The 24,424-nt window shown below is 48.3% G+C and overlaps 9 protein-coding genes across 9 annotated transcripts; 5 read left to right on the top strand and 4 right to left on the bottom strand.

Annotated features, from left to right (window-relative positions):
- Nucleotides 1-232: 232 nt before the first annotated feature.
- On the bottom strand, nt 233-1,406 carry COCVIDRAFT_20993 (hypothetical protein; the record flags this gene model as incomplete). Its single annotated transcript, XM_014695120.1, has 5 exons — nt 233-561; nt 612-671; nt 739-1,106; nt 1,161-1,231; nt 1,287-1,406. 5 exons carry the CDS (start codon nt 1,404-1,406, stop codon nt 233-235), a joined length of 948 nt encoding a protein of 315 aa, XP_014550606.1.
- A 1,197-nt stretch (nt 1,407-2,603) lies between these two features.
- Nucleotides 2,604-4,241, bottom strand: COCVIDRAFT_115046 (hypothetical protein; the record flags this gene model as incomplete). The annotated part of the gene is made up of 1 exon (XM_014695119.1): nt 2,604-4,241. One exon carries the CDS (start codon nt 4,239-4,241, stop codon nt 2,604-2,606), a length of 1,638 nt encoding a protein of 545 aa, XP_014550605.1.
- A 1,095-nt stretch (nt 4,242-5,336) lies between these two features.
- COCVIDRAFT_115064 (glycoside hydrolase family 5 protein) lies at nt 5,337-6,061 on the bottom strand (the record flags this gene model as incomplete). Its single annotated transcript, XM_014695118.1, has 2 exons — nt 5,337-5,948; nt 6,005-6,061. Coding segments are annotated over 2 exons (669 nt in total), but the record flags the coding sequence as incomplete, so codon positions are not given.
- A 997-nt stretch (nt 6,062-7,058) lies between these two features.
- Nucleotides 7,059-9,076, top strand: COCVIDRAFT_115038 (hypothetical protein; the record flags this gene model as incomplete). The annotated part of the gene is made up of 4 exons (XM_014695117.1): nt 7,059-7,100; nt 7,200-7,404; nt 7,490-7,715; nt 7,771-9,076. The coding sequence occupies 4 exons, from the start codon at nt 7,059-7,061 to the stop codon at nt 9,074-9,076; spliced, it is 1,779 nt and encodes a 592-aa protein (XP_014550603.1).
- A 216-nt stretch (nt 9,077-9,292) lies between these two features.
- On the bottom strand, nt 9,293-11,731 carry COCVIDRAFT_20989 (hypothetical protein; the record flags this gene model as incomplete). Its single annotated transcript, XM_014695116.1, has 3 exons — nt 9,293-10,405; nt 10,465-11,130; nt 11,216-11,731. The coding sequence occupies 3 exons, from the start codon at nt 11,729-11,731 to the stop codon at nt 9,293-9,295; spliced, it is 2,295 nt and encodes a 764-aa protein (XP_014550602.1).
- A 1,408-nt stretch (nt 11,732-13,139) lies between these two features.
- COCVIDRAFT_115059 (hypothetical protein) lies at nt 13,140-14,714 on the top strand (the record flags this gene model as incomplete). Its single annotated transcript, XM_014695115.1, has 1 exon — nt 13,140-14,714. The coding sequence occupies one exon, from the start codon at nt 13,140-13,142 to the stop codon at nt 14,712-14,714; it is 1,575 nt and encodes a 524-aa protein (XP_014550601.1).
- A 1,423-nt stretch (nt 14,715-16,137) lies between these two features.
- On the top strand, nt 16,138-18,832 carry COCVIDRAFT_31707 (hypothetical protein; the record flags this gene model as incomplete). Its single annotated transcript, XM_014695114.1, has 2 exons — nt 16,138-16,521; nt 16,574-18,832. The coding sequence occupies 2 exons, from the start codon at nt 16,138-16,140 to the stop codon at nt 18,830-18,832; spliced, it is 2,643 nt and encodes an 880-aa protein (XP_014550600.1).
- A 1,342-nt stretch (nt 18,833-20,174) lies between these two features.
- COCVIDRAFT_115063 (hypothetical protein) lies at nt 20,175-20,498 on the top strand (the record flags this gene model as incomplete). Its single annotated transcript, XM_014695113.1, has 3 exons — nt 20,175-20,238; nt 20,293-20,390; nt 20,430-20,498. Coding segments are annotated over 3 exons (231 nt in total), but the record flags the coding sequence as incomplete, so codon positions are not given.
- Nucleotides 20,499-21,749: 1,251 nt separating this feature from the next.
- COCVIDRAFT_115048 (hypothetical protein) lies at nt 21,750-22,135 on the top strand (the record flags this gene model as incomplete). The annotated part of the gene is made up of 2 exons (XM_014695112.1): nt 21,750-21,872; nt 21,971-22,135. The coding sequence occupies 2 exons, from the start codon at nt 21,750-21,752 to the stop codon at nt 22,133-22,135; spliced, it is 288 nt and encodes a 95-aa protein (XP_014550598.1).
- Nucleotides 22,136-24,424: the final 2,289 nt, after the last annotated feature.

The raw sequence follows: 24,424 nt of genomic DNA, 5'->3' as shown, positions 1-24,424 counted from the left end.
TGTTCCTTGCGCGTCTCTTTAGTGGTGCTGGTAGCTCGGTTGGCAGGGATGTCGCTTCGTGGTCGCGGTCGCGTTCAGGGGTCGAGATGGCCATCTCTCTCACGCGTCCAGATCGCAAACTCATCCACACAACAGTATTTTCGGTCCGTTGCGATATACAGTCAGTCGCTAGCGATTCGCTACTGCATACAGTTGGTCTGGTGCTATACAGTTGCTAGCGATTGTGTTCTTGTTACACTTGCACTCTTTTGATGTTGTCGGCGTTTGTTCTCGGTCGATCGCTCTCCATGCCACTGTACAGCCACGCTTGAGTGCGGTTGCCACAACCGCATTGCTGAGCGCTCAGTAGTAGAAGTGCCTGAACGGTAGGGATTTTGCTATTCCCATGTTGGATATCTCTGAAAAGATCTTCAACCGCCCATCTGGAGAAAGCCGCTCCACCGTCGAAAGGGGCGAGTAATTGCTCCATGCCTGGCTCGCCACGACACCATCGGACTGAATGCGAGAGCACGGCATTGAGTAGTGCCTGTGAGAAGTAAGGACCACCAGTCTTCATATCGCCTATGGAAAATAGTCAACGGGGGACACCATGCATCGAAGGAACTTCTTACGTGTGAAGGCAGGCCGGTAGATAAAATTGAAGAGTGGCTGAATCCAGCAGAAATGAGAATCTATGAGAGATCGATAGGGCTCCTATACAACTTTACTCAGCTCTTGTATCTAGCAAGATCTACGGACAACGAACGGGCGTATCTGCAAGCTTCTCGAATACTCTCTCGCGCCATGCGTTGTTGATCAGACCCTGCTTCTTAACATCCATCTCTTGGTCTGCTTGGTCCTGACCTATATGGCGTGTCCAGATACTACCAGGAAGCCGGAAAAGACTCGTGGACTCAGGGAACGACACTCCTGCGTCTCCTTCAACCCTCAGTGACTCAGTAGCTCTTGCTAGTCCAGTGTGTGGAAGGACATCTGACGTTCGAGATGGTATTTCCGAGGCATGATCGAGCGGAGAGTCGCTTGACGCCGCTTTGAGACCAGCAAGCGCAGCCTCGAGTTCTGCAACTCTTTGCTCTAACCGTTGCGTGTATGACAAACTAGGAGAACTACGATGCATCAATCTAGAAGTCGGCACAATCGAGGCTTCTTGTTTGTCTTACAGCTTGTAAATACACACGTCGCCACGGGCCCTACACCGGTTACAAACGGGATGCCCACCATCACATTTCACCTAATCTTAAAATCAGTTAATGTGAAACCGACAAATATCATGGATGATTGCAAACCTTCCGCTTGCGACAGATGTCACATGAGAAAGCGCTCTTTTTTGTGACCGGGCTACGTTTCTCACTAGGGCTCGACATTGGCACCGTGACACGTGACCGATTCGCTTCTTGAGCTTCCATGATGTCGTGTTCGAAAGAAGCTAAGCAGGCTCGGTCATCGTCCGAGGGATGTGACGTGTAAGCGGGTATCAGATCACTGTTTGAAGGGTTTGAGAGAAATGGACTTTAACCTCGGTTGATTCCGCATGGACGCTCATGTGATCTCTGAGCTACTCCGCTCATAAGCATCTTTCACGAAGCAATATTCACATGTTTAGAAGAACGATATACAGCAGTAGGTCCAAGAAAAAAGCGCATCGATCCCTCTTTGCCACGACATCCGGCTTCAATGTCATCGCAACTTGCGCCACGGTCCTGGAAAGCCTCAATATTAACGTGGTCGAGTAATGCGCGGGGCTCTACGAATCGGGCATTCCGATAGAATGCCTGAACGGTCGACTCAAACAGATCTTTGCAATTCCCAGGTTTGCCTGGCTAATGGATAGCCCGTAGGATGGTACAGTAATGCTGATAAAATGCGGACGTAAGCCTAGCCTAACATCCCATCAACCGCAACAGAATCAGTCCGACTCAACGCTAGTCTTGCTTAACGTCGTGTTGTGTACGCCGACTCTATTAGCGCAAGAGAGCGCCTGTGACCTGACAACGCTGTGCAACGCGCGAAATGGAAGCATGGGCTACGCTTGTTCGAGATCGTATGCAATCAAAAAAGGCCTCCTACACGCTCTATTAATTGGTGTGCGTAGTAGCTCAGTAGAAAAGTCCAGTAAATAGCCTACGAAATGGGGTTGGGATGAGAGACAACTCATCGCATTGAGGCTACGATGGAAGTAACGCGAAACAAAACTTTCAGGTAGCGCTACATACAGGAAGAGGTGTCCTGGAGAGTTGTCCCGGTAGCTGATTAGGTTGATAGGGCAAAGTTTGGTTACTGGAAGGACGGCATAACGCCTGCGAAGAGAGTGCGCAGTGAACGGTGCTACAGGCGTTAGAGCCAAGTGGGACATTACCCTCGCGCCCGCAAAGTAGAATTAGACAATATAGAAGATAATGACTTCCCGGAAGAATGATACTCTATTCTGACTGATTGGGAAGTTATGGTGGTGCAGCGCAATTTTGGTGCAAAGATAGAGTCGCGCGTGGAGGTGGCTGAAGCACTATGGACCACATCGTTCAGTATTATTATTGTTAGGAAGTCGCCTCCGTCTATTCTAGTTTCTATTTGGTGTTCTTATATTACCTACACACATATGGCTCTTAAGCATCTCCACCGCCTTTCATGATGACTAGATTGCTCTTACTAGCAGCATCATGTTTGCAAACATCCTTCCCTCGGAAGGCTAATTCGAAGAATGAATAGAGTTCTATGAAACTGTAGGCCAGTACAGTTGGCAACATCAACATCCAATGTAACAAACCCCTTGTTATTCCCCAAAGACCCTTGTTATAGTGATTGTCACTACCGCCGGGCACAGGTAGATTCCAACGAACGAGGACAGTTGCAATTAGTAGAAACAGATACTGTGTTCCCAAGAAGATCAAGCAGATTTTTGAAAAGAGCGAGTCGCTGATGACCAGTCGATCATGTTGGGCAGCAACTGGATTGACGAGCTGAACGATGATGGGGGAAGCCACAGAGAAAATGGCACTGGCGCAGAGAATGAGGCCATAGTAGATGAAGAAGCGAGTAGCCCAGCTGATGCACAGATAAAGCCCGGGAATTCGGTATGTCTTGACAATGAAGTAGTGGAATACCTCACCAGCCCCGATGGTCCATCGGCGAATTTGGAGGGCCCATTCGCGGATTTCATCTCCATAGTTGGCGCCGGAAGTCGGACCGTTGATTGAAATGAGGTTCAATGGCCGGATGCGAATTTCTCGTTGTGTCATGATGGTGTAGCGGATTAAGGCAATAATATCTTCCATCTGATAAGATGGGTGAGTAAAGGCGCCCTCTTCTAACAACTTGACGCTGAGAGAGTAATGGGACATTGGATTGATGTTCCATGGAATCAAAACACCCATGAAGAAAAAGGTACGCAGAACACCGGTAATATCGACGAAAAAAGGCATGGATTCGCGCTTATAGATAATAATGGATTGCCAAATGGACGAATGACGGTCGACGGGATCCAGCTTGTAGTACTGGGTTTCTAACTCCAGCATGTACTCCGGATCGAAAACGGAGTCGCAGTCGCAGTTGGTAAAGATATGTTCGTATTTGTCATAGTTGTATTCGACATCTTGACGGAGAATGTGCAAACCTTGGCGACAGGCGTAATTCATGTTAGAGCACTTGCCGCTGATCTCGCCAGGAATGCCCGAGGGGTGGAAGGTGACGATGAGACGGAGGAATTTACCCTCGTACTTTGCGTAGATCTCGCTGTATTTGGCTTCCTTATCAGGTGTACGGCATTCCATGCCGATGATGACAGAGAGCTGGGATTTGGCATTTTTTTGCAGCACAAGAGAGTCCAAGGTAGTTTGAAGTACGCTCATAGGCTCCTTGTACAAGGTCATAGCGACTATGTGACGGATTGCTGAGGTATTGTTGGCCATGGCATCAGCTGATTCGACATCTTCAGCTTTTTTATTCTTGAGCTTGTTTCGATTATTGATGGCCAATGTTCGTCGAATGGCGCAGATAGTGGCTATCAGCCAGATGACTTGGAAAAGACCAATTATGATTACTATGACGAGGTTGGTTGCTTGATTGACGTAGGGAACAAACGGCATCCATAAGGGGAAAAGAAGAAAGATGAAAATCGTCGAGAGAAATAATAGGTTCCAACGGATATAGCGGTTGGCTGCCTCTAGTTTCGCAGCATTGATGCCACTATCTAGGTCCTCATGGGAGGAAGAGGAAGAGGAGGAGGATGGTAACGACGAAGGCATATTTGGGCAACTTTGCTGGTGAATCGATGGAGGAAATTTTACAACAGAAGAACGAACGTGGACAGCTCTTCGCTTTTGTACCTGGTAAGTGTGTACTTACTCGTTGTTCCAAAATTCAAGGATCATTTATCTCGGTACACTCCTGAGGCGTCATTGGCATGTCTGATTAGGGCTGGAAGTGGCGCCACGTGCATTGATCTTGGAAAGTCCTCTGTGGGTCCGCTGTTGACCACACCGACATGCGTCGATCTGCTGTCAAAGTCATGACTGCGCAGCATGCACATGAATTCTCAATTATGAGTTTGAAATTATTGTGAAAACGATTGTATCATTGATAAGACATTTACAGCAACAAAGGTTTTCCATGAGAACAGTATCGTGTGATGTGGCGTTGATGTGGCTGGCGTCGGCTAGGGGTCTAGAACCCGGAACGGAAAAGCGCCAGCCACAGTATTGTCATGAACCATTTACGAAGGCGCACGAGAAGTGGGCATTTATTGTATTGTTGACTTGAGGCTACCCCTTATAGAGATCAAAGCAGTAGTTGAAGACAATATTCTTTTGCAATCCAGTACGGACAAAAGCCATCAAGGCTAGCCTCGTCCTTAGTCCGTACGGCGACAGAATCGCGAGAGCGCATAAATCCTCGCGGTACGCTAGCTCCATCAGAATACTCTTGACTAGAGCTTCACCTTTAGATATATTTCCTCTGGTACTCCTAACAGACCATTCTTTCCGTACAAGTACGAATACATACAGTGAGAGAGTGCCAGCAACAGCCGTGCTAAAAGGGTGATGAATGCATTGTCTTGGCCACTGAAGCAGAAGGACATCATCAAGGGACGCGAACGTGTGAACGGCTCTGCCGTATTTTAAATTCTACATTCACGCTTGGCAATTCATCATCTCTCTCCAAAGTTGGGTATATGCAGAAACTTGACTTTGAACGTACAAAAGATCTAGAAGGTTCATCACATCTATATGCTCGGCTGCTTAATTCATAAAAATGAATGTGTATTTCAAGTGTAAAGAGTTTTAAGACTTGTAAGTTGGTAATAGTATGTATAGTTCTTCTTTTACCCTCCTCTTTGTACCTTATATTATGTCCATGTCTGAATAGCATTGGGACCTCATACCCGCATACCCCTTGATTAATCCACCACAATATAAATTAAAGTCCATTCTGAAGTCAAAAGCAGAGGTAGCGTTCCCAGTAGCTATGGAAGCGCTCTGGAGGGCAGGCCAGTTTACGTCATTGATACCGACCGCATAATCCCAGTCTTGATGAGGATCGGCGTTGAAAATGATCTGCCAGTAGAACCACGGAATGCCAGCAGCGTCAAACTGTGAGGCCCAAGTGAGGATGTTGTTGTCGCGCATGCCGGAATCGAGTGGGGAACCACCGTTACACGCGTTTTTAGAAGCATCAAGGTAGCATGCACTCCGTTCTTGCATAATAAGCTTCTTGCTAGCGTTTTGAGCTTGTGTGACGTATGATTGGAGGCTCGAAGTATCTAAGTCTCCCACCCCATAAGCGTGAATCCCAATAACATCGATTGCGTCGCAGGAGAAGTATGGAGCTTGGACAGAAGTAGCAAGATGTGAAGCGCCGCCACTGGTAACAAGAGTGTCGGGGTTATCATTCATGTTGTCCTTGATAGCCTGAGCTATAGTGCACTGCCATGCAGTAAGTGTATCTGGGCTTTCCTCCGACACATGCTAGCTATGATATAGATGGAATTTGTATGTTACACAAAAAATACGTTTTCATACATAGGCTCGTTCTGGGCTTCATAAGCAAAGATAGGCTCAGAGCTCTCTTCCCTCTATTTCTTATCCTGTTGTACATAAAGATATGTCTAAGGTAATTATTAAGAAGTTGCAGCGCTGATTAGCAAGGGATGTGAATCACTCTCTTTTATTGTTGTGCTTAACAATCGTGACGTTACTATTTTTCGACTTCCTACCACAGTATGTAAGATAAGATTAGCTCGTTTTGCAGATTGAAGAATATCACATAAAATCACGATAGTCTATAAGCTGCGCACTCCTGAATGGAAACTTCCTGGAAGCCTCCTGGAAACTACCCCGCATGATCACGTGACCATACAATAGCTTAACTTTTAGTTTCTGGTGCTTCACAACGGCCCAATCGGCGTTCAGGCCTACAATAATCTTACCCTGATAAGTAACAAGTTACGCGATACTTTGATAGTTAGCCCAGTACTGAAATCGACTCTATCTTCGCGGCATTGCCTTTAGTATAGTAATCTCTTGAGTCGAGTCCCTTACAGAAGATTTTGGTGAGATTCTTGGCGCGTGCTGAGTCAGGTTTGTACCTTCAATGTGGTAATCGCTACCCGGGCCATATACCTATTTTGTACCTTATCCGAATTACTAGTTTGGCTAGACGTCCCGTAAAACACGTCATTTACTAACCCTTGGCCACCCCATGAGCTAAGCCGCATCACCGGTCCTTGGCAATAACGCTATTTACTTAATTCACAGGTTTTAGGCGTCCGCTCACGCCTATCCTTTCTTGGTTATATTTTCTAGGTTACTCCGAGTGAACAACCTCTTTAGCTTGTTCAGCTAGTTTCCCTTCGCCTATCACATCGAGCGCCTGTCACAAGATTCGAACCCAGAAAACGACCCTCGGGACGGTCTAGTACCGACCACGTGCATAGGAGTATATAATCCCCGCGAACCATAAGGAAGCTCTTTAAGGATTCGTTTTAATTCTATCCTTTTGATATAACCTGTGCCTACTCGCGGAACACCTCACAGCGCCCTTCCGTCCACATAATCCACCAAACCATGGCTACCACGGACCTCACCTTTCTGCATTTCAATGATGTTGTATGTCTCAAGTTCCCACTCCTTGTCCGCCTGCCTTGTTGTTCATACCTTCGCTCCCCTTAATCCCTCTTTCCCCTACGCCAACTTACAGATTTATAGTACCACATCGACAACCCCACCCTGGTTGCAAAGTTTCTAACAAAATTGCGCTCTTGGCGTACCGAATATGCGCAATCAAAGCCGTACACGATTTTTAGCGGTGATGTTTTCAGCCCGAGTCTCGAAGCAAGTATCTTACGAGGGGATCATATGGTCACATTGCTAGAAGAACTCGGGATTGATATTGCGTGTCTCGGGAATCATGGTAAGTCAAGTCTTCGTTCTAGGCCGGACGAAGAGGGTCTAGAGGTGTAAATCTCTTCGTGCTAATGCTGGTATCTTACGAACAGATTTCGATTTTGGTGAAGAGAGATTAAGAGAGTTGAAGGAGAAGACAAGGATAGAGTGGTTATTGTCAAATGCGATGAGCTCGAATAGAGGACAAGACAAGGTGAACAAGAGTGTCTGTGATGAGATGGGAAGATTGCGGGAGAGCGAATTGCTTGCGGGGGCAAAAATGTGGCACACGGCTGTATTGCAAGGATATAAAGTAGGATTTTTCGGACTGGCGGGTAGGTGAGTGAATAACTAGGGACAGATGGCGTACCCCATTGTACTGACCGAGTCATAGCGACTGGCCGTCAAACTGTAAAGGCCTGCCAGAATGCTGCATTATCCCACCGGTAGAAGCGGCACGGGCACTTTCTCAGCAACTTCGTAGGGTCGAGAAGTGCGATTTTGTTATTGCCATTACTCACATGCGCTTGGTGGAAGATCTCGGCGTCTCGGAGGCGTTAAAAGACCCTGCAGATGATTCTAGGATAGACCTACTTCTGGGAGGACACGATCATGATCTCCTAAGGAGATTTGAAGGGGAATTGACATACGACGACCCTACCATCATTGACGCCAGTGTACCCAACTCTGAAGTAATCACCGGGAATACTGGCATGACACACGATGCCAATGGGGCGGTTCGCATCGTGAAGTCCGGGTCGGACTGGAAGAATCTCAGCCTTGTGCGTCTCCAGGTATCCCGGTCAGCCACGGGTGATGCAACTCTGCACAACGTCTCCGTCGCGCAAGTCGCAGACATGAACAAACTCGCTCACGACACTGACGCTTTTTCGTCCTCCCTAGCTGCAGTCAATCACTCTCTCAAACACGTAAACGAACACATGTCCACATTCACCTCCCACGCACTCCTTCTCTCGCCCATGCCCCTCGAAGGCACAGGCTCCATCGTCCGCTCCCGCGAGACAAACCTCGGCAACTTCCTCGCCGACATGATTCGCGCATACTATGCCGTCGACATTGCCCTTGTCAACAGCGGCAGTATCCGCTGCGATCGCCTCATCCCCAGCACCACAAGCACAGGCCAGCCGCTCACAGTACGTGACATGATTGACGTTCTGCCGTTCAACAATGCGCATGTAGTCAAACGTGTCCCAAGTTCTGTTCTGCTATCTGCACTAGAAAATTCTGTCAGCGACGCACATACCGACGGGCGCTTCTGCCACTTCTCGGGCCTCAGCATCGTCGCAGATTGGTCAGCACCTGAGAACTCGCGTGTAGTAAGTGCTACGTTCCATCCTGGCTGCGGTGGCCAGCCGGTCGAGATCTCGTGCGATGGACAGCGAAGTTTTACAGTCGCGATGGTGGGTTTTATCGCGGATGGATTTGATGGGTATGGGTGCTTCAAAAGCTGCGAGACACTGGTGGACGAAGAGGGCGCAATGTCGGATACGGAGCTTCTACTTAGGGTGTTGGGATATGAACGAAGAGAGCAAGGGATGCATGGGGATGAAGCTGGAATTGAGAGGGCGAGAACCATCGTGGTCAAGGAATGGGTTGGAGAACCAAGGTTGCCGGTCGTGAGGCCCGAGGTGGAGGGGAGGATTAGATTCGTGGATCGTGAGAAGGGCTATAAGTTATAAGATCTGAGGAGTTGAGGTGGTAGCGTTGATTTAACGATCATAAGAATTTGCATGAAGTGTGTATTGTCATATCATGAAGCTATCTATGATGTCTTCTTGCCTGCCTTATGCATCTCCATTGATCATATGACGTGGACTGATTGAGAACAGGACATCTGTGATGACGTGTCCAGAGCTCCTCGGCCATCTATTGCTGGCTTGAGAGGTTCGAGATACCTACAATCTGGCCATAGCCCTATCATTGTTAGCATAAGCCACGTCGCTTCTGCTTCCGCCAGCGCCTTTGGCCGCTGCAAAGGCCTCCCGGGCAACCTGATTAAAGCCCGCAATGTATCGTTTCACTATCTTCTCATCGCTGGCTTGTGTCCACACGGGCAACTTGATTGCAGTATTGTAAAAGTTCAGAGCATTAGGAAATTCCCTAGTTTCCTGTGACTTCTTCCACGGCCCAGGAGTGCCAAAGCGCGGAATCGCCTCTGCAGTATTGGTGAAGAGTGGAAGGTCATGCAAAAGACCCGTACTATTGGGAATATCGACCTCACATAACCCAGCGATCTCATTCAAGTGCTGCACGAAGTTCTCTCGAGTTAGGCCTGTCGGTGCGCGCGAAGCATCAAACTGCATGACGAAGGCATACCACGCGTGTTTAACCTTGCGTTGATCGTCAATGACAGGCATTTTCAAGAAAGGAATTTCTCTCAGGCCAGAAATGAGCTGCTTTGCGTACTTCTCCCGGTACTTCTGCGCTAGTGGGTGGGTGTCCAGTTGTATATTGGCCATGGCGATGGCAAGAGGGTGAGCACGTAGATTGAGGCCCAGACCCGTGAGCCAGAACTTCCGGAGAGGATGGTCTTGGGGAACCTCTTGCTTTGCACGCTTGTTGAAATGGCCGTGAGACACGGCATGCGCATAGTAATCGGTCGAGTTGGTAGCAAACACACCAGCCTGGCCTCCGGTGATGTTCTTCTTGGCCTGAAGAGACCATGCTGCCATGTCTCCCCAAGTACCCACCATCTTCCCGTCGATCATTGCAGTGTGTGCGTGCGAGCAGTCTTCAAGGACCTTGATGCCGCCATTCACGGATTTGGCGTTGGCCACGATCTCACTCATTCGGCACGGCAGACCCCACATATGGGTGACGATGACAGCTTTGGTCTTGGGTGTTTGGCGTTTCAAAATCTCGTTGGGGTCTATGTTACCGTCCTCGAGACAGTCACAGAAAACTGGAACGGCTCCATATTGCAGCATCGGAGTTGCCGTGGCAAAGAAGGTGTATACAGGGCACAGTATCTCGTCACCTGGCTGCAGACAAAGAGCCTCGAACATATGCTACAAACATCATGAATCAGTATGATTGGCACATGGATTCCATAACACGTAAAACTCACAAGAATCGCAATCGTGCCTGAACTGCACACCAACGCATGCTTCAACCCATGCATATCTTTCCATCTGTCTTCAAACACTTCGTAGATCCCAGAGCGATTGTAAATAGAGAGAGTCGAGTGCATTTGTTCGATGGTGGCTTTTTCAATCTTAGGGGTAATGATTGGCCATTCGAAGTCGGCTTCAGCTCGCGATGCTGCTTTGACAATCTCACTTGTTCCAGATATCTGTGATTTCTTTGCTGCGTCAGATGTGATCACAGTATCATAGTGAGCTTCCAAAGTACAAGGGTATGCGGCTGATGCATCCGTAATGTAGTCACCAAAGCCACGAACCATCTTGCGGACTATGGTTTGCTTGGACGATTCATCCTGGATCGACAGCATTGTGATTCCGTCCGGACCAAGTAGCGAAACCTTCTTATCGTCCAATACAGCAGTGCCTGACGTCCCGGTTATGACGACAGATTCGGAGTCTACATGTGCGACACGCGAAAGATGCACGCTTCCAATGATAGATTGTTGATCCCAACGCAAAGAGATTTCAGCGACATCTTCGCCGGCATAGGTCTGGAACGGGCGGACATCATCGGCTTTGAGAGAAGTCAGAGTGGAGGGGGGTCCAAAAAGCCAGACCAGGATATCTAGCATGTGAACACCGAGATCTTCCTGCAAAAATGTTAGTTGCCGTGCTTCAGTCATCCAGAAAGATTAGGTTGGATGTTGGGGAGTTAGGAGTGAGGGGGATGATTACCGTGACGCCTACACCAGACGCTCTCCAGCTCGCGTCGAGGGTTTGAATGTTACGAGCAAGGGTGGCGCGAACTGAGACAACACGACCAAGCATAGGTAGCAAGCTCGATAGCTGTTGGTACCTCGGTTCAAATCTCTTTTGGAAGGTGACACCAATCTTGACAGGCAGCCTGCTTAGATCCTTCCACTCTTCGACATCATTGGCAGCAGGCTTTTCCTTCAAGATATGGACCCCTGCCTTTGACAATTGTCCAAGACAGTGCTCGTACACATGATGTGGCAGACAAACGAGAGCAAAATCCGGAGTATGGTTTGATAGAAGTTCTTCAATGGTAGTGAAGGTTGGAATATCGGGATGCTTGCGTGAGAATTCGGAGAGTCGTTTCTCATCTGCATCGCAGACCGCAATGACAGACTCAGAAGGAGAGCCATAGATGGAGAGAAAATGCGTCTTGTACCCGCGATGGCCTATTCCAACGATAGCTATACGATAGTGCGAGCTGCCACGGCTTGCCATGGTATTGTATGGGGGGTGATTGAGAAGTTTACGAGCTGAAAGATCAAAGATTGCAATGACACAGTAGAATAGCAAGATAGAATATCAGAGTACTTTTGAGCAAGTGAGTTGTAACTTTGAGTGAATACAGGAGACCGTAAGGGCTTCTTAACTATAATTATATGCTGGTTGTTTACCCTCTTTCCTGACTATTACTAAGGACCCACGATGAGTGAAGAACCACTAGCACGTTCTCGTAGTAAGCAGTCATGTGATTTCAGCAATGACAGCTGCCCCTATGGCGTCATTAGGGATAGGGTTACTGTTGTATGCAAGGTGTGCTCGGTGAGGTTTCAGTACAAATAGAATAATTGGCTAGAATCCCCGATGCCAAGGATCGTGACGCAGGGCACCGAGATCTGTGACTCGAATGAATCTCTGCGCTCTCGTGTGCGACCTTCGAAATAATCCTTCGTTCGGAGTACGTAAGTGCATTCGAGTATTACTTGCTCAACAATGGACGCCGGAACCCCGTGGGGTAATCTTGGCGCAAATCCATTCAGACGATCAACATCCTTCTACGGTTGTAGCTACTGAAAAGGAAGGTAAGTGAGCGTGCTGATGTGATCGTATTTCATCCCTTTTAGCTGAGCTAGCCCTATGTACATCTATTGGTGGCATAAACCCCGAGCGCTCTTGGCATGACCCAACAAAATCCTACGCTGAATTTTGCCGCTACTTGCTTTTGCGGAGTCTCCTAATTCTGATATACATGATTAACAGTAACTACAAAAATTCGAACTACAGTATCAGAGACTAAGAATTACTAAGCGGTCTGATTGGCTGTAACGGTAGAATCCCTGAATCTGAGCCAATTGGGTAGCTTACCGGCTCTCGGATATCGGCATCTTATACTATGCCCCGACAATAACCGATGCAATCAACTACGCTTGTAGACCTATATAACCACGGGCTTGGAAGAATAGTGTAGTTTCCTTGAAGCTTGGCGAGAATTGAACGAGTTTGACTCATGTCCGAAGCGAATGAACAGAAGCAAGGAGCACGTGATGAGCATGTACAAGCAGACACAGTGAGTCCCTGCTTCGCTAAGCAGGGATTTAAATAGGGTTTCTTTGTTGCACTCAATATATAAAGGATACGTCGCTTTCTCATTCCTGGGCTGCTTTTACCTGTCGCATGTGGTTACAGACTGGTTCACTCGCCACCTTCCCAGTCCCCTTGCTCCCAATCACACTCGAATCTCCGAGTCTGTCAGACCAAATCTCAAGAGCTCTCTCTGATATCAATCTCCGGCCCCCAAGCCATCATGGCTCAAGAAGAAATACAAGAGCCAGATGAATCCGTCCAACGCGGCGTTGGGGAAGCAATTCCAGCTACAAAAGTCGAGCAGGAGAAGGTCGAAGATGACATGCGCACTCCGACGACCTCGACTTTGGATGTGGGCGCAGAGCAGCTCCCAAAGGGCTGGAGATTTGTTGCCATTTTGACTACTCTCATCCTCTGCTGCTTTCTTGCCGCCCTCGACATGACGATTGTTGCAACCGCTGTCCCAGCAATTGCCGACGCATTCCAATCTCTCGACCACGTAGGATGGTACGGCTCTGTGTTTTTCCTCACGCAAGCCACTTTCCAATCAACATGGGGTAAGGTCTACGGCATGTTCGATCTCAAGCGCATGTTTCTATGGTCCATCGCAATTTTCGAAATCGGGTGCCTGATCAGCGGCGTCGCGAAAGACAGTTCGACCGTTATTGCAGGACGGGCCATTGCTGGTATTGGAGCATCCGGGATCATAGGTGGCGTTTTCGTCATCATTGCCTTCGTTACCAACGAGCGATGGAGAGCTGTGTGCATCGGCATCATCGGAGCAACATTCAGCTTCGCTAGTGTAGTAGGACCTCTCATTGGCGGTGTACTTACCACTGATGTCTCTTGGCGATGGACATTCTATATCAATCTGCCGATAGGTGGAGTAGCTGCCACAGCCTTCATCGCGATCTTCCAAACACCACAGGCAGCGAAGGACGCAAGTAAACCACACCGATGGCAAGAGCTTCATCTCGAGTTGGACATTGTCGGCACAACGATTATGACTGCGTCTATGATTTGCTTCCTGCTGGCTATGCAGTGGGGCGGTGTTAGTAGAGAGTGGTCTTCGGCTTCCGTGATCGCGACCTTGGTTCTTTCCGGCGTCCTTGTCCTCTTCTTCATTGTAAACGAGGTCGTCATGGGCGATCGCGCGCTCATCCCTTCTCGCCTTCTCAAAAGATGGCCTGTTTGGCCAAATTGCATCTACACATTCTTGGTTTCGGGTGCCTATTTTCCCCTTGTATACTTCCTTCCGGTATACTTCCAGGCAATCCAAGGTGTCAGTGCCGCACAAAGCGGCATCCGGAACATCCCACTGATACTCGCTGTGTCCCTTGCAACCATCTTATCGACTTCTTTCATGGGTAGAACTACGCTTTGGACTCCACCTCTCATCCTAGGTGCTTTTGTTACTGTTGCTGGGTCTGCGGTCGTATACACTCTAGACCTCTCGTCCTCGTCGGCGCAATGGATTGGGTACCAAGTCCTTATCGGGCTCGGTATTGGAGTCTCGATGGAGGTGGCTCTCGTTGCAAACCAGCAGAAGCTTGCGTCTGATGATATTGCCAGTATGGTTGGCATGACCATGTTCTTCGAGTTGCTTGGTGGAGCTGTATTCGTATCCGTGGGACAAGCTCTTTTTGCTAACGGTATGCTTAACTCTCTGAGCAATCTTGCGCCAAAACTGGATGGAAAGAATGTGGTAGATGCTGGTCCATTAAAGATAAGGGAAATGTTTGACAACGAAATATCTGCAGTGTTATCAAGCTACATGGATGGCTTGAAGCATGCCTTTGCTCTCGGAATCGCATGTGGGGCCGCAACAGCCTTTCTATCAATCCTTATAGTGGTAACGAGAGTTTTCGGGAGGCAGAAATCCACACCCCGTTCATAGAACGATGAGTGAGTTGTTGTATGATTACTCCCGATGTCCTAGAAAGAAATCTCCTGCCAGTAGGGTCGTGGGAGGTCGCTTTCGAATTCATAATTCGACAAGACATTCTTCTAGGTTTGCACTATAGCTTACAAAATCTACTTTTAATGTTATCTAAAACTAGCAACAGCCTTCAAAGGTTAAGTCGGGGTTGAGTTGAGGTTACAGGGTTACATAAGCTAATCCAACCTCAACTCGATTCTGACCAATCTACCATTATGTGAGGCAAACTGACCATTCTTCGTAGTGACGTATCGTTATGCAGAGTCCTTGTTTTGGTGGAGTATCAGCAAATTTTGGGCATATGTCCGTAGGTTGCATTATTCCTTAGTGCTATTGTGGAGACGTTATCCCCACAAACTGAGGTGGAGAGTCAAACGGAAGAGAGTGAGACAAGCAGCAAGTGGTGGCCTGACATCTTGGAGTCGACAGATTCCAAGACTCGGATTCTTTTAGCTCGACAACATCGGATGACGTGTGGGCTGAAGACTAGTAATCTTTTGGATGCGTCTGGCAAGGTTCCGAAGAGCAGACAGAATGCCCAGACGTTGAAATACGTGATTCTATATTGAACCCCACAATCAGGCAACCCATGACAATAGAATGAACACTGGAGAGGGAGCCTTAGATGGAATGATCTGCATCTTCTAATGTATCTTGAGGGCAGAGAGCGCGCTGACGCGATGACTAGTGAGAAAAGGGCAAAAGGTAAGCCCGGGAAGTAGCGAGAAGGATGTACCAAGGCTGATTTAACCGCAAATAGTGGGACCATTCCAACAGCAGTGCGGCTGAGCCGAACCTTGAAAGTTGTGAATCTCTTTTCAAACATTGCCTGAACACAGGAAAAGATGACACAGTCGCTAACCTTAAGTAGACTAGCAACAATGTCATGGTTTGCGCCTACGGGGTGCATAGTGCAGTGCGGCTTTCGGCTCACTCTCGTATCGGTCCGATAGCCGCCCGTCCGCTTACCCGACCTTCCTAGTTGCACGCTGACGATACTCGCTCTAAACGGTAGAATATCTTGGCAGCTGTAGCTTACGTAGTTGATGATGGAGCTAAGGCATGGTAGGAAAGTTGTGTGCAAGCGCGACGAAAAGCACCAGATTCATGAGATACGGCCCCCTATCGTGGGTTGAATGAGGATTCTATTAGGAGCAAGATAATTCGTCATTAGCTAAGGAATCTACTAATGCGAATAAACCTGTAAGTTCAGAAAGAGGAACTGGATAAGTATTGTTTCAGAATGCGTATAAGTTGTGAAACTCTACTTTGTATAACTCACCTGGTCAGCAAGTTGTGACTAGATGCTTTGGCAGTTATCTACGAACATTGCCAGTTCTCCTCTTAGTTTTACTCTCAGTTATCTTCTCGCAGCGCAGTCATGTCTCCCGCCCTGTTGTTGCCCCCTAAGTCTGGGTCAGCCTATACTATCGTCCTCCACGGCAACGACGCAACTGGAAAATCTACTCTGGTTCCGGCTCTCAGGGCAGCTGGTGAGGTTGTTTATGCTCGTGGGGACGAGGATCCTACATTAGAAGATGATATCATCGTTAGAAGCTTCGACAAACTCACATTACAACTTGTCGACGACGATCGTACCTCCCTCCCTACATCGTACACAGATAGAGATGGGATTCAGCGCAGAATCGTGCGGATAATTCTTGATGCTGACCTCTCTGTCCTTCAAGGGCGGCTCACGAAGCGGTCGAGCATAGACAAGTGGGAGACTGAAAAATCTCTCTTCTACTTCCGCGCGCGATTCCTTGTATGTTCTTTTCATATCACCTTACCATTAGGCAAAATTAATAAATTGTCAGGAACTAGCTGCGTTCTACGGCTTGCCCGTCGTGGACACGGGAAATAAGGGCGTTGACGAAACTGTGTCTGAGATTATTAGCCTCGCCCGCAATCCCAAGGTCCTTGCGGTCTTCTCTATGCTTGCCTTGCGCACACTAACTCCTAACGACGTTGCCTCCTTAGCTAATCGCCGCGCGGTGATTTCAGGAGTAGACTACACCCAGCGGCTAGAAGAGATCATTGCAATCGAGTGCGGCGAGACGTCCATGTTTACACCTGAAGACGTTTATGCTCAATGCTCCCGCGACCCCGGCCTCGTGCATGCGCTTGTGAACCACTATGATGACTTACACGATGAAAATGCCTCCCTACGCCTTCGCCTGGTCGGTGAAGGCGAGTCGAAGCAAATCTACAAGGTCGAGACGTCTCTGACCCGTCACTTCGACAATCAGATTCTTATCTTCCTTAAGCCGACTATCTATTCGCACAGCAAGCAGGCGACGGCAGAAATTGGAGGTCTCAGTGCAATCCGTGCAACTGGCTCTCGTCTCTTCCTTGAGATGCTCCATCGTGCAGGAATCAGCCATACGTACAGAGGCCTGAACACGCATGGGCTTATCTGGGCCCACAGCACTGAGATTACGCCGATTGAGACCGTGTACAAGCAAGTTTGCACGGGAACAGACAAGCATTCCTTCTTCGGCATACTCAGCGACTCGAGCGTTACATTGCCAACGGGCCACTACAGGCGTGGGCCGTACGTCCGTTTCGACTGGCGAAACCCGAACCATACGTACAAGGGCACCAACCCTGCGACACACCCGTTCTACCATCTCATGGAAGCGTCTGTTGGTAAGGACGTCTTCTACAACGAGTACCTAACAGCGCGCGCAAAGTCGTTTGGGGACAAGTGTGTACCGGAGGAGCTCGTGCACAGCGTGCAGAGGGTCGAGGCATCGGTGGAGTCGACCATACGCGTCTTCTTCACGATCCAGTACTATCTCAACCAAATCGGGCTCGAGGTACAGGACGGATGCATTATGCTCGACCAGGCGGGGCGTTCGGTGTGGTCCGAGATCAACCAGGACTGCATGCGCATCAAGCGGCGCGAGGTGACGAACGCGAAAGACGGGGAGGCATTCGACAAGGACGTCTGGCGGACTGGTGGCAGCTGTGTTGAAGAGATGATTGTCGATAAATGGACCCAGCTCAACCAGCTCCTCGGCGCGCACCTTGGTGGCCGCCCATTCCACGAAGGCGAGATGGTTGCCCCGTACGAGCCATACGGCCTGCACGCGCGCAAAGTGCTCGCGGACTCGACGCTGACGCTGACGCCACGCTACCGGGCGCTGTACGAGCGCCTTGCTGCACATGATCGCTCCCGCCGGCGGGCCGTGTCGACGGACGAGGATGAGGGCGCATCGGAGCGTCTGCTGGCGCTCATGCAGGCCCATGTCTGGCAGCTTACCGCCGCCGGCCCGCCCCGCGATTCGCATCATGACGAGGAGGCGGGGGCCATGGTTCAGCTCGCCAACACATACGCCCGCCGAGTGGGACTGTCGCCAGCGCAAGTGAGGGCATTCAGCAACGCAGATGCGGATGGGGATGTCGATGCCGTGCTCGCGCGAGCAGTCACTCCGCCGGGTTCCATGGCCATTGGCGTGACGGCGAGCAAGTACAAAGACAAGACAGATCATTTCGCCCTCGCCCACCTCGGCATAAAGCTCATCCGCCCCGAGGGCCGCTGCCTACGCGTCGACTACAAGATTGTCGACACGGCAAAGTTCGCAAAGGCGTTCGGCGAGCGTGTCCATGTGCATTTCGTATCTGCCAAGCCAAAGGACATGCCGGGCCTCCTTGCCCAAGGCACGCTCGACATGGCCGTGACATACAGCTCCGTCATGGACAACTTCCCCACCGTCACCCGCCTCGTCGCTTCCGCACCAGATACTGACATCAAGCTCGCACTCATCCGCCGCCGTGGTCAGCAAATCAACCCGCGCGCATGGACTGCCGACAATCCCGCACGCATCGCAGCAGAGCATGTGCGCATGGTGCGAACATACCTTGCTAGCATTGGCGTACCACGGGACACGTACAAGATTGACCATGTACTCGGCTCCTCTGAATCATACCTAGTCAACGACCCACGTGAGACTTATCTTCTCTGCGATGCTATCGTATCTACTGGCAGCACGCTCAAAGAGAATAATCTTGACGTCTGGCAGGTCGTTAAAAGCAAGGGCGACATCGTCGTCGGCCTCTACCAGCGACTTTGACTCGATGTACCTCACGAGGGGGCACAAGTCATCTAGGGTCTATTCACTTCTCTACTTTATCACTATTTTAGGTACAAATCGTTGATACAAGAGTGCTTGCTAGCGATATAGCTTATTATAGGCAAAGAGGCCTTCGAACCACTGTCTATTAAACTATAATATTACAAGAAGAAAGATGATAGGAGAAAAGCTATTGTGTGAGATTCTGTACCTTATACTACTCTATTTTGGCTATTTAATATACCCGCCACTTTGCGGGCAATCTTGGTATCCTTGAAGTTGGACTCTGGAACGAGGATAATCGACCCAGCGATCGATACTCCCTCGTGTGTACGTCTCGGGAATGACACATCTCGCATCCGACCAAGGCTTACGATTTCATCAAGGGACGGGCATGGAGGGAAGAGGATAGTCGAATGCGGGCTACGTCGTAATGTTAGTATGACGCATATGGTCTAATTGAGATGATAGGTGGGGGCATGCTCGACGAGGCATGGACTAGTTTCCAAGCTACTTGGTCTTGTCCTGAAAGAATGCATTATTTGTTTTGATATGCCGGCCACTAGTTGCTTCCTCTTTGATACTTGTTAGACATGCTCATCAAATCCTGCACCTCTTTGGTAACAATCACATCTTTCACAGTGTAGGCAGGTCTATCTGATGGTCTAGTGGCGGCTTCGTTAAGAGCTGCACTCGCCTTATCCACTTGGTGAAAAAAGGCCCTGTTTCTAGCTAGCAACGCAGCAACCCTCGATTTGAAACTCCCTTTCCTTCCTAGGTAAAGTGTCACATGTCGTTTGTTTGAGAAGGGGGAGCTCGAGAGTGAATAAGAAAGGCGAGACCCATCGAACCGATAATCTAGACACCTGAGCAGGGACTAGATCTCAGATCGTGGGAGAGGCCGATCAATACCGGAACGCTCTATAGTGATATATAATGCCCTAGTGGAGAACAGGTAGCTTGGTTCTGGCTGGCTGGACGTCCGAGCGATGTGTGATGACCTCACATGATGACTGTTCACCATGCCTGCGAATGGAGGCCCACCACACTGGCTCCTGCAACTGATTGACATGTTTAACAAGCAGATGCCAGGTCTAGAGCGATCAGGTCTCGGTTGCACGCGGTCATTGGACGCAGAAACTTTCCATTTGAACTTTTTTGCGTTTACCTCAGCTCGCCCCTTGCTTCGTGTAGCGTAGTCAAGGTGAACGTGTAGAACCACCCACTAGAGCTTCTCAACTTCATCTGCTCGGAGGCTAGGCATATTGAGGAGTATAAATTAGTTCTCTGAGTAGTAGTATCCTTGAAGATTTCAGATGATGCCCTTGTCGATATCAAATAGGAGCAGAGTTTCAGGGAAAAGATGGACACCTACTACCAAGTCGCGTACACCAACACCAGTAAGGGTAGGTCTTTGGAACAGTCTTCCTTGTTGGCATGCCTCTAACCTGTCATTGTAGCTAACGCCAAATACTACCTCTTCATCTCTTCGGGTAAATTAGACGAGTTCCGCAAGCTCGACACAGCAAATGGCGCGGGGGGAGATATCTTGTTCAATGTGACTGCCGACTTCTAGTATGGGCAGAAGGACAAGAAGGGTATGAACCGGTTCCTTGTATACCACCAAAGCGATCGAGTTGTCATGAAACAGGTATGTGATCCGTGAATCGCTATGTACACTGCATAAGCAGCTTCGTACAAAAGACTGATGTCGCATCCTTCGGGGCCGCTTCGTCGTAGCTGCGTGGGCCAAGTATGGCAATATGGCGCAAGGCTTCATCGATAACTTCCAAGGTGGCTCTAACGCCACAACGACACTTGGCATGACGAACAATTGCTTTGAACACTCGTTGAGGAGGCTTAGTGCGGTTCAACACGCCGCCTTGCTAATACAATGCTTGATGTATTGTAACGTTGCATTTAGCATGTACTCACTGATTATATGGATGTCGAATTGCCATCGAGGTATGCGTCCTGGGTATCAACGTAATAAGTCCAGCCGAATAACATGATATTCTCGTCGGTGCTTAACGAATATGAGTGCAGAGTTTGGACTATCAGGCCCAAGAATGATGCTAGAACTTTGGTTCGGCGATGTTGTTTATGGGTTAGATATTCTGCGACCCTGTGCCATTACATGGCAGACTAGCGTCTTAACTGTTAACGGTCATTCCTCAGCATTTGAGGGTCGCACCCATATGTCAAAGGTGTTCTGAGCCTGCTCATCTAATTGGGAGTAGCGCATGGGGCTATGGCGCTATGGCGCAGCGACCCATGGTCGGCCGACCTGCTTTTTACTACTGTGCTACAGGGCATAATTGATGTATATAGGCCCGCTATTACGGCATAATATACTGCGCTAAGCAGCGATAGTATAGAACACGCACTAATTTCCAGTCTAGATTTGAGTCTAATTCGTAATCATCCTCGTATTCGTCGTTATTATGGCGGTAGGGCCTTCGAACCGGTGAGATCTATACAAACTCGAACACGTAAGTCACACCTAGTTTTCCTAAGTAACGCATGTTTAAAAAGGTGATATATAATTATGTCTGGTTCGTTCTTCTAATAGAGGATGTGTAGTTAAAGAGAAATCTGTTGATTCCTTCAGTCACGCGTACCAGATAATAAGAAAGATCCATCTACCTAAACTACCCCCTATCTTACTAATTAAATATGACAATGATAAGAAGTGGAGATGCTGTACGAATATTGAGTAGAGTTGCCGCTTATTGGTTAGAGTCTGGCCGGCTTACTCCCGAGGCTATAGCTAGCTTACTTACTGGAGTGTTAGTTGGCTTACTTTCGGAGATCGCATAGTGGCTTCGTACTAGTCTACTGTTCCTTAATAGACAGCGGAACGATATAAATATCGAGGAATCTTAAGCACTACCAATTCTCTACATACGTATCCATTATGAAGAATTCTATTATTGTAACTATACTTGCTGTGTTCGTTGCGAGTAGCAATGCGGCCAGATGCTGGACGGCTGGCGCCGCTGAGAATGGATGCTCCGGTACCCAGTATTGGTCTAATTTCGTACGTTAACTAGTATTTTTTTTTACCTACCTTGCTATAATGACGGAGCCTAGTGTCTTAGTCTTCACGAGCAAGAAGATGAGCTAACTTTGATTTAGTGTGCTGCTACAACTGATGACCCTGGGGCGGCCAAAGGGCCTCCAAATAATAACTGCGAATTTAAGGACTACTTTCCCAACATTGGCAAGTCGTATTGTGTACGTGCTACTAACTTTTTGGATAAACACCTACTTACTATTAATAAGTGTACTAAACGCATTTGATAAGCTATAAGCGCATGTGGATGCTGTTTGTTTAGCTACTCTCTAACACGGTACCGACTCGTAAGTAGGTTACGCGCCAGCCATAGCGCCCTAACACTCTCTAATAAACACTAATACATTCATAGAAGTATATAATATCTATAAACTATAAGAATACTATTTGAGAATCTATTTTGACTCTACCTCGATCCATTGATACCTGATAGGAGAAGCTGCTCCAAAGACTAGCGAACGATTGCCCACACTCGTTGAAGAATATGAGAAAGTCATCGCTTATTTCAGAATTCGAGACGAGAGTACCATAGACAGCGTCTGGGACTGTTTCATTGGTCGATAGGGTGGTTTAGGTAGATGAACACGGCGCTCACGGTCTAGCAGTATCTTCTGGTCCTGATCGCAAAGTGTTGAGAGAACAGTATGCTGCAGACTCTGAGATGGGCCGAGTTGAGCAACACTTCGAGCGACTGGAACTGTGTTGAAGAATTTGGAACATCAAGGACACGACTGCTCTTGTTTTGCTGTACCAGAGAACGTTCAATAAAGATTTTCTTGGTTTTCATCCATTTCAGCATCGGATGGTATAAAGATCTAAGTTTCAACCTTTCGCAGGCTCCATAAGCCACATGGGCACCATCACATTTTTTCTTGCGATTCCTGCAAGATTCACATGCAGTTCTTGACCGTCTTAGAGTAGATTGCAGCCCATAACTCATCGTGATAGTGTCAGTCGTGGAATCAGTCAGGCGTACGGACTATGCAAGTGAAGAGATTCGGAACGAGAGAAACTTCAAGCTCTCTATAGATTTGTGTAAAGATCATAGACGTAAATGCAGCAACTAGAATCTAGGATGAGCGATACGGCTCGAGTACAGAGATCTGCTTACCGCAATTACCGCTTCGAAGTGTGGTGCTATCTGAGAATCATTGCGTTAGTAGATCAATGTTATTAACAAATTCCAAACACATATTTGAGCACAGGCTGATGCATGTGAAGAAGAAGAAGGAAGAGTGGAGAAAAAGGGAGGTATAAAGGCTCAGTCAGACACACTGAGGGGCAAGAAGACACCTTGTAATGAGATGCTCCGAACTACATAAGAATAGTGGCTGACTTGGTGGAAGCTAACACTGCTCCAAAGCTGCACTTCCGAGAGTAACGACAGCAGATGTTGTCGAGTAACCCTCTCTGCACTGAGCTCAGCCACTGATGGCCTGAACGCCATTAGGTATAGGGGGCAGGACAACCCTCTCTAGTCTAGTGCGGAAGCCGCAACGGCGTGGGCGCGCATTAATGCGTATAGTGGGATCGATGGCCACAGAATTGACTGCACCACAGACGCGCTAGCTCATCCGTAATCTTTCCAATGTCTGCGATTGTTCTTAAGTACTCTTAGTCCGTTTGTATTTCTCATAGTCTATCTTCCGAATTATTTATTTCATTTTGACGGCAACTGGAGATTGCGGCCGAGTCGGCAAGTAAATAAATACTAAACTAGGGCTGAACATCTTCAACTCGACTTATGTGAATAGCAGTTCCGGAATTCGACCTTCGAGTCCCCCGGTCAACAGTAGAGGATCCTTGACGCTTGTGCATGCCGCGCCTAAGGCTAACAAGGCTCCATTCATGACGCCTAAAAAGATTACGTAGCCTTTTAGGTTGATGATTTCAGCTACGAAGGAGTTATGAAAAAGGTCAGCCATATCAGTTTTTAGCTATGCTGAACCTTGGCTACATTAGCCTTTGATATCTGAAACCTTCGCAATCGATCGTGCGACTTCTGGATAAATCCATCTATCTCAAGCTTGAATGGCTATTATTATGTAGTGCTATCGAATTACCCTGAAGGCTCCGGAGCAGAACATTAACAGATTCATCGTTAACAAAGTCGTCACTTCCCGTGTGATCTATTACTAACCGCCAGGCTTTATTGGTATACCTTGCTTGGTTGCAGCATGATTCGTAATATGTAGTGAATGACCAGTACAAGAGTGATTAACATTGTGGGTGCTGTGAGAAGTCCATTGCGGCTTTTCCTAAGTGTAGAACTAAGCCTTGCTTACTTTTTGTGCCCAGCGTAGTATCTGCGAGCGGCACACGTGAGCTGAGATTCTTAATAGACAACTTGCAAATCAGCCACATAATGGATCAAGAGCGTACCCTTGCCTTATATGGCTTGCAAAGCTCTAATGACGATGCTAGATGTGACTCTGTGTCAGTGTGGTCCTAAATGGATATACACCCTGTCCAATTTCTGCAAGTCTCCTTTCTTTCCGCAGAGTGAGTCTTTGCAC

This window comes from Bipolaris victoriae (assembly GCF_000527765.1).
Source record: "Bipolaris victoriae FI3 unplaced genomic scaffold scaffold_178, whole genome shotgun sequence".
Lineage (NCBI taxonomy): Eukaryota > Fungi > Ascomycota > Dothideomycetes > Pleosporales > Pleosporaceae > Bipolaris > Bipolaris victoriae.
This window is presented reverse-complemented; position numbering and strand designations above follow the sequence as displayed.